The 10,193-nt window shown below is 33.2% G+C and overlaps 1 protein-coding gene across 1 annotated transcript; it reads left to right on the forward strand.

The window, feature by feature from the left end:
• Window positions 1-396: 396 nt before the first annotated feature.
• Window positions 397-9,350, forward strand: LOC134268015 (uncharacterized). The gene is given in 3 exon segments (XM_062750220.1): window positions 397-2,062; window positions 6,928-6,985; window positions 7,632-9,350. Coding segments are annotated over 3 exon segments (3,387 nt in total). The 5' UTR covers window positions 397-405; the 3' UTR covers window positions 9,304-9,350.
• The last annotated feature ends 843 nt before the right edge of the window (window positions 9,351-10,193 follow it).

The raw sequence follows: 10,193 nt of genomic DNA on the forward strand, positions 1-10,193 counted from the left end.
AACCAGTTTCTAAACGTTTTTACAAAATCCAAAAACATAAACATTTGAAATTGGAAAATTAGTTTTCTTCCCAAAAGGATAATATAAGGAAAACTACACCTGGTGTCTTGCAGATATGCCTGGTAAGGTATCCCATTTTTTTGTGAGTAAACATGTTTAAGTTGCAATACTTCAATGACAAAATCTTTGAAAAAATTATCTATTATTAAGGAACGTCTTGTCTGCCCTTCACTATTGATATCCCCTGATCATATTCCCGTTTTGCACACATTTTTTTCTATACCTGAAATTCAAATGTGTGCAAAACGGGAACAAACCACCACAATAGATAATAATTTATAGAAATACAGGATTAATTTAATGTGAAAAACCATTCTTTATATCTATAGAACTTTTACAGAAACTATGGATCCCCACCTCAGTGTCCAAGATGTGATCAGATGTGACCTTTGTGAGACAGCTATAGTACAGATGTACTGTGATTTCTGTCATGTCAAACTCTGTAAACCCTGTATCGGAGAACATATTGCTGATGAATATGACAAACATAAAGTTGTTCCAGTCCAAGAAAGAAAATCCACCTTAATATATCCGAAGTGTGCAACACATCCAACCAAATCATGTGATTTACAATGCAGGGAATGTAAAGTTCCTGTTTGCTCCTTATGCTCTGCATCAGAACAGCATAAAGGACACAATTTTTTAGTCCTCGCAAAAGTATACAACTCCAAGAAAAAAAATATCGCAAAAGATACAGAGGAATTACAAAACATTATTTATCCTACATACAAAGAAATCACAAACGATCTAGAAACACAGATTACTAACTTGGATAGAGAATATGAGAAATTTAGAACATCCGTTACAGAACATGGAAAACAATGGCACAGAGAAATTGACAATGTCATCAACACCACGAAAAAAGAAATTGACGATTTTAAATTAAAACACATATACATTATGAAGAAACATGCAGAAGAAGTGAAACAAATACAGACTCTTATTGAACAAACTCTGCTCAACCTGAAGGAAAAAGAAGAATCAAATGAAGTGTCCCTGACCATGGAATACAGCTCCAGAAACAAAGAATACAGCAAACATCCTACCAAAGTTAACGTATCACTGCCCATTTTTAATGCTAATCCGGTAGATAGAGAACAGCTCTACAAGTTGTTTGGATCTCTGGCACCATTATCTACTACATCAGAAGAAAATGGCTACAACCTGAAGAAACCTGAAACATCAACCAGAGAACTGCATGAAGAACCAGAACTTATCACTACTATAGATACTGGGTATGAAAAACTATACAGTGTTACCTGCCTCAGTGAAGAAGAAATCTGGACAAGTGAAAAAGTCAGTGATATGAAATGCTTTAACATTCAAGGCTCACGTATCAAGACAATAACAAAGAAATCAGGAGGATGGCCAGGTGACATAGCAGTGACAGGTGATGGGGATCTAGTGTACTCTGATGGGAAGAAAAAGACTGTTAATAAGGTTACAAATGGAAAGACAAAGAAGATGATCAGACTACAGGACTGGACACCCAACAATCTCTGTGTCACCTCCACTGGGGATCTCCTAGTGGGTATCATGCGAAGTGATGATTAAACACAATCCAAGGTTGTCCGCTACTCGGGCTCCACAGAGAAACAAACAATCCAGTTTGATAAGGAGGGTAAACCTTTGTATTCAGGAAATGACAAGCTTAAATACATCAGCGAGAACAGAAACCAGGATATCTGTGTGGCAGACCTTGGAGCTGGTGCTGTTGTAGTTGTCAACCAATCTGGAAGACTTCGATTTAGATACACTGGTCATCTTCCTACTATAAAGAAGGAACCATTTAAACCCTTTGGCGTCACAACAGACAGCCAGAGTCAGATCCTGACAGCAGACTTGTATAACAACTGTATCCACATCCTAGACCAGGATGGAGTGTTCCTCCCTTATATTGATAACTGTGATCTTGAGAATCCATGTGGTTTATGTTTGAATAAAAATCATGTGTTTGTTGCTGAATGGAGAGGAAAGGTTAAGAAAATTAAGTACCTTGAATAGATATACATGTATATGCACATGCTTGTGAAAAGCATAGGTCTACATAGGTCATAATAGGTCTACTAATATTTTGTAAACAAATTTGAAATATTTAATTTTGTAAGTTAAAATTTCATTGTAATCAAAAGTCATATTTTTTCTTCAAGATGAGATTGGTAAAATGTAGACTTCATTAACTTAATTAGACTTAATTAAATATCAAGATATTTTTAGAGCAATTTGAAATGATAATGAAAGGATGTTTCATTGTTATAATAAAGATAAAATATCATATATACATTGAAATTATTGTATGATCTTCTGTTTTTTATTTATCTTTATGGGATTTATTGTCAATTCGAATCATCAGCGAGATGGGGTTAATTATTCACGGAAATGTGGCTAGGAAGTGACTAGCACGTGGAGACATGGTAAACAGAAAAGTTATGTTGCGTTTTAGTTTTCACCAACCTATAATATCATTCTGTAGAAATGTACTTCAATCGATCTTTCCTGAATTCATTCAAGTTTAAATTATTTCTTAGTTTTCTTTATAATACAATTTTCTGCTCTCATGAAATAAAATTTCTTTTTGGACAAATATTTTGCAAGGGAACGGGGACAATATTTTTTGTCGTCAGATTAGCAAATGAGGCACCAATATGACTTTAAATGACAAATCAGATGAATGAGATTTGGATTATGGGTTACTATACGAATACTACAGGAATTTTACGCCTAATAAATTCCTTTATTGCACTATCGGTGAATACAAAATTTGCCAGATGGATTCCCCGGACAACACACGTGATCACGGGTATAGTTATGTAAAATGTTTTGTCCATTTAAATGCATTAGAGAAGCTGCTCGTTTTCCTAACCCTTGAAGTGCTGGTGTTCTGAACTTGACTCGAACTACGTATACATTTTATAAAACATATTTTTCTCTAGTTAACAACAAATTAAAAACGCCCGTTATATTTTTCATAGTTTCTAATGCTTGTATTTTGTACAAAAAAATATTTTTTTTGCACTCCATTGACATGATCATAGATTGACCTGAACCACGTGTTCGAAGTAACATGTAAACAGGTATTTGGCGTAAACGTATTCAATCAACAATTGGTCAGTTGCTCGTGGTAAGATCCTCTGAGCGCATTGATAGCAATAGCCATATAAGGCAAACAAAGGTTTGTCAGTGTAAATGTTATTACACATTTTTTACCATCGTATCGGTCGCTAGTGAGCTGTAATTTTTTGCACTTACATGTAACTTTAAGATGTATTAATTGTTGTTTACCCCTTCCCCCCCCCCCCCCCCCCGCTTTAAGCCACCCAATTCTGTTGCAAATCATAAGAGTCTTTCAAAAAGGTGTGGAAACACACATTTTTCACAGGACATGTTTTCTGAAGAAACAGACGATAGCAATTTCCAAAATTTAAAAGTTAAAAAGATAATTTTTGTTAGGTCACACAAAAAATAATCCTTTGTTTACATTGCGTGAAATCACCTTTGAAAAATTAAATTTATCGCTTACATGTATAACTCATGAAGAACAAACCCGAGCATTTTTCCACAAAAAAAAAATCTTTAAAAATATCTGATTTTCCTTCATTCTGTAAATACGTATATTAATATAAAAATTACTATAATGGATTATATTCAGTTAATTTCTTAATTTTTGAAAGATATATCATGACTTAGGATTTTACTAACGGAAAAAGATACTCGGGTTTGAATTCTCTTCATAATTATCGATAAAAGTATATTTTTCAAAGGTGACTTCAAAACAGATCTTAACTTCCCGTCAGGAACTGCTGTTTGTCAACAAGGTTTTTGGTCTATGTCTTCCATGTAAGGATTGTTGAAATAAACTGTTAAATAAATCTTATAATTATTTTTTATATATTATCTATGTAATGACATACTTTTATTGCTTAAGATAATATGTGCCTGTTTCGGATGAAGCGGCTTTAAGTTTAAAGTTAAAGACATGGTAAATAGACGCTGTATATCATGTTTAAAATTTGTGAACTTCTGTTAATATATTTTAGACAGTTATTATCATAAAATAATTATTGCAAATAATTTCATTTATGTGACATGTTCTTGTTTTATTATGTTATTATATAACAGTGTCTGTATTGTACATAGCTTTATACTAAGCAGCTATTCGGTTCTTTTTATTGAACTAATTTTACCCCTTTTCCTACATCTAAATATGGGTTCAACCAATCAGCAAGGCTCTTATCCATCACGTGATCATTATTGATCCGTTTACCAAAAGAGAAAGCATGGTTTTATTGAACTACTGGATTTTTCGAACCCACCATCCACCCCATCTGCCACCTATGCTTGTAATTTCTTTCAGATTGACATTTTTGTTGTTATGTTTTACCCATCTTTTTTGATAGTGTTTGAATAGGTTTAAAAGAGATTTATAGCACTTATTTTCTATCGCACGTTCTAACTGAACAGTAAACTTTTTGTACATTGTAATAAATGGCAAATCCATATATTAGGTTACTGAGAATTAGTCCGACATTTATTTTATGTACATCGCAATTTTGCTTTGGTCTGCAGGTTTCCATATGATTTTTCAACATATATATGGGTTTTCCTCGGCGGTGAGAGAAACATAGTTTTGTTCAATTTTAATGGTTTTGTTATTGGCTGTTTGTTATTTTTTTTTTCCCCCACCTTTTTTAATGACAGGCAGCAGTTTAGAGCATTTTGTATATGTCTTCCAAACTTAGGATGTTTATAAGGGGGTCAACTTAAAATGCATACTGTATATTGTACCTTGTGAAAGATTATAGGGTTTGAATTATTATTCTAGTCTGGTTGACCCCCCTTTTGCCTATGTACATCATGTTTCAATGTCATTATGGTGCTGGGGGTCAGATTGTGTAATATTTTGACTAAGATGTGTAATACTCTATATTTGAGTCCTCCTTTTTTTGACCCCCACTGTGTTAACTGTTTTATTTTTCCGTCATTTACTTTAATAAATGACATATTTCACTTCAGCATGATGTTTTTTTTGTTTTTGCCTGTTTATCAAAAAACAAGCTCAGTCGTTTGGCAGGAGAACTAAGGAACATAAAATATGAAATTTTTTTTTTTGCTTTAATTAAATCAAATATTTGGAAAATTCTTCCTCGATTCAACTGTGTGTTTTGATGTCTAAAAACATTAACTATTTTTATAGGATCTGCATGGTGAATACATTGGAAATAATTTTAAATCAAAGAACGGCAAGAAAAAGTTACACGAGATATGAAGTGTGAAACACTAGTTAATGCCCGTGTAATTACCAACATATGATGGATTCTTTGTTGTTTAACGTCCTCTTCATGGAAATACACTCAAATAGAGTGATGTCTTCTAATTCAGACTGTGAATAGGCAATTTTCACACCACAAATGGAAAATTGTCATTACAATGAAATAATAAATCGAAACTTGAACGAGAATAAAGTCCTTGACATCTTTAGAAGAAGGTTGTAATTTGTGTTAATAAGACTAACAGGTGTAAAGCCGAATTTTAAAAGAAGAAATCGACATTTTCTCAGCGAATGATTTGGAAATAGAATGCTCATCTAGACACAAAACAAGTCCAAAATGATAAATAGTAATGATAACAAAATTTTACGCGATTTTTCTTTTTAAAAATCTACAATAATACACAATGAACAAATCTGTGAAATGAATATAAAATGGGAATCAAAGAAATTTCAGAAGAGGAATCAGGTGTCCTAGAGGATTATGTATCCCGTACACCGGACTCACCCACTGTGAGTTTCATGTATTGATCAAATAAAAGAAATATTTATAGTTGAATTTCTTTTGCATAAAAAGAAAAGCATTAAAGTTGTCATGAAATATGCAAGACAAAATTCAACCAAGTTTAAGGTTAACAACAACAGAATTATTGAAAACCTGATATCAGTTGTTATGACAGACCCTTCAAATCTTAATTTTTAACTTTACATTGTAAACACAATGATTCCCACAAAAAGATTTGAGTCCAGGCTTTTTTAATACACTGACAGCTGCTTTTCAATGAAAATTTAACATGTAAAAATACTTACCTTGGCGTTGGCCATTTGCTTAGTTCTAATTTCTATTTTGCTTTATTATTTTATTATTTAACAAGCATTCTTATAATTTAACTTTCAGTCTTGCCTTTTCAGTTTGTTAGCAGATTGTTAGCACATAACATATCATCAGATACATGTTTATCAACCATAAAGCACACTGATGTGGCCCTGTTCATTGGACCATATCACAATCATAGATATGTATCATAAAACATCCTAATCCTATCCTCATATGGCATTTAATATCTTGTTGTTTTTGTTGTAAGTAGCAATTAGAAAAGCGAAAGAAAAAAAAACCTTCAGATGATCGACATCCATTTGTTGAAGAAACTACGGTTTTAAAGCCCTGTAGCTTATTTATTCATCGTTATAAGTTTATCAATCAAAAAAAAAAAAAAAGCTATAGAATTTTAAGAGACGATGTATTTGAGGGTCAAGGTTTCAATACAATGAAATGTAATAAAACTTACATTGGTTGACAACTTTTCAGTGAGACTTCAGTGAGTTAAATTTGTGATGCAGTACATATTTCATAAAAGATACAGTGCATTGGAAAGAAAATTAATAGTCTCAATGTATTGTAATTAACACCTCCGACTTTACAATTACCCGCAAGGGTCCTTCATTCAATTCGTACTTCGCATTAACCTCTTAGAAGTGTATATTCCTTTTATCTCAGCGAGATGTCGTAGGGACTTGAAATTTGAACTGGTTTTCGTCGATGTGGGTGGGTATTATTTTTAATACATACACGTATGTATGTTTATTTGAAACCTATACAGGGGTGTTGAAGAGGCTAACACCCCCATCGCCTCAAATACACACATTTGTATTAACCAGGTACTAGAATATGCTCACCTGGAAGGCCATATATAAATATTTTCTTTTAAAAGGTCGGATATTGAACAGCTAATCAGAGAGGTGGGACTTGATTTAAAAAACATTAAAAAATGGGGGCGTGCTCCAAGTTCTTTTATTAACACAATTAACACTGCAAGAGCGATAACTCTGAATTCAGAACGATCAGAAAGCCTGAACTGTGAAGAAAACAGGTCTTGGGCGGACACCATGTAGACGTGATTATAAAAGAACTGACGAATGACTTATGTCATTCTACCAGTGTGAGACAAGTTTTCTAGTGACTACAACGGTAATTATATTTAAAAATTCATTATATAAACTAATCTTGCAAATGTACTTTCGGTTTGTATATTTCCATGATCACATTTCAGGTCATTTCAAATTCAACATAAAATTGAAACTCGAATTAGTCAAGTCTGTAAATATAAAATAACGTTGTTAAAAATAAATTCCAATATTAACAATTTGTATTTTAAATACCATATAACATGGATATGTACCTTTATTATACAGTTAAATACAAGAAAGTAATATTCACGCATATAATCATTGACCAGTCTAAATAATTATTAACTCATAAAAATGCAGGATTAATTTTAAGGATGAAATAATTCTTCATTTATAGAACTTCTACAGAAACTATGGATCCCCTCCACAGTGCCCAGGATGTGATCAGATGTGACCTTTGTGAGACAGCTATAGTGCAGATGTACTGTGATTTCTGTCATGTCAACCTCTGTAAACCCTGTATTGGAGAACATATTGCTGATGAATATGACAAACATAAAATTGTCCCATTCCAACAAAGAAAATCAACCTTGATCTATCCAAGGTGTGCTACACATCTAACCAAATCATGTGATTTACAATGCAAAGAATGTAACTTTCCTGTTTGTTCCTTATGCTCTGCAACAGAACAGCATGAAGGACATAAATACTTAGTCCTCGCAGAAATATACCACTCCAAGAAAAATGATATCGCAAAAGATACAGAGGAATTACAAAACATTATTTATCCTACATACAAAGAAGTCACAAACGATCTAGAAACACAGATGACTATCTTGGATGGAGAATATGAGAAACTTACAACAGCCGTGACAGAACATGGAAAACAATGGCACAAAGAAATTGACATTGTCATCAATGCCATGAAGAAAGAGATTAATGATTTTAAAGTAAAACACTTTGGCATTATGAAGAAACATGCAGAGGAAGTGAAACAAATACAGCCTCTTATTGAACAAACTCTGCTTAACTTGAAGGAAATAGAAGAATCAAATGAAGTGTCTATGACCATGGAATACAGCTCCATAAACAAAGAATTCAGCAAACTTCCTCCCAAAGTGAACGTATCACTGCCCATGTTTAATACTAAACCAGTAGATAGAGAACAGCTCTACAAGTTGTTTGGATCTCTTGCTCCATTATCTACTACATCAGAAGAAAATGGTTACAAACTGAAGAAACCAGAGACATCAAACAGAGAACTGCTAGAAGAACCAGAACTTATCACTACTATAGATACTGGATATGACAATCTCCGCAATGTTACCTGTCTCAATGAAGAAGAAATCTGGACAAGTGGAGAAATCAGTGATATGAAATGCTTTAACATTCAAGGCTCACTTATCAAGACAATAAGAAAAGAATCAGGGGGATATCCACATGATATAGCAGTGACAGGTGATGGAGATCTAGTGTACTCTGTTGGGATGAAAGGGACAGTTAATAAGGTTATGAATGGACAGACGAAGGAGATGATCACACTACAGGGCTGGACACCTAACAATCACTGTGTCACTTCCTCTGGGGATCTCCTGGTTACGATGTGCAGTAAAGATAAAACACAAACCAAGGTTGTCCGTTACTCGGGTTCCACAGAGAAACAAACAATCCAGTTTGATGAGGAGGGTAAACCCCTGTATTCAGGAAATGTCAACATTAAGTACATCAGTGAGAACAGAAACCTGGATATCTGTGTGGCTGACAGTGAAGCTGGTGCTGTTGTAGTTGTCAACCAAGATGGAAAACTCAGATCTAGATACACTGGTCATCTTCCTACTATAAAAAACAACCCTTTTAAACCCTATGGCATCACAACAGACAGCCAGAGTCAGATCCTGACAGCAGACGTGTATAACAACTGTATCCACATCCTAGACCAGAATGGACAGTTCCGCCGTTATATAGATAACTGTGATCTGAAGTACCCATGGGGATTATGTGTGAATAAAAATTATCTGTTTGTTGCTGAATGGGGAGGAAAGTTAAAGAAAATCAAATACCTTAAATAGAGATACATGTATATGTACATGCTTATAAAAAGGTGTTCATAATGGGTCTATTTTTTAAATAAATTTCAAATATTTCATTTTGTAAATTAAAAATTCATTGTTAACAAAAGTCATATTTTTTTCAATTAAGTTATCAGAAGATGAGATTGGGAAATGTAGACTACATTAACATGATAAATATCAATATATTTTCAGAGCAATTTGAAATTTTGTATGAACGGATGTTATATTGTTATGAAAGGGATAAAATATTAGAAATACATCATATACATTTACATCATTTCTTATTAAAAAAAATTCTTAAGTTCAAAGTTAAAGACATTGTAAATAGATACTGTATATTATGCTTTTAAGTGTGTATGTTTGTAGCAAATTTTGTTGAAATATTTAGAAAAGTAAAATTCTTCCACGATTTAGTTGTGTGTTATGATGCCTTAAACATAAATTATGAACTGTTTTTATAGGCTCTGCAGTTTAGTTCCATTGGAAATTATTTTAAATCAAAGAAAGGCAAGAAAAAGTTACAGGAGATATAAAGTGTGAAACACTTAACACACATGTAATTACCAACATATGATTAATTCTATAATGAAAATAAAAAAATCAAGACTTAAACGTGAGTCAAGTCCTTGATATCTTTAGAAGAAAATTGTAATTTATGCTGATACGACTGGCAATTGTAAAGCTGACCTTTGAAAGAAGAAAATAATATTTCCTCTAAGAATGATTTGGAAATAGAATGCTCATCTATACACGACTTACCTCCAGGTTTAAGAATCATACACTTTGTTTCCGGTTTCACAACATCCAAAAGGGTTGAAAATGAGTTCGTGAAAACGTGTACGTTCGGAAGGTAGAAAGAAGCCACCTCTAGCAACGCACGTAGCAAG

This window comes from Saccostrea cucullata, unplaced genomic scaffold (assembly GCF_032062105.1).
Source record: "Saccostrea cucullata isolate Sc308-1 unplaced genomic scaffold, CSIRO_AGI_Scuc_v1 ctg11466, whole genome shotgun sequence".
NCBI classification, from domain to species: Eukaryota; Metazoa; Mollusca; class Bivalvia; order Ostreida; family Ostreidae; genus Saccostrea; species Saccostrea cuccullata.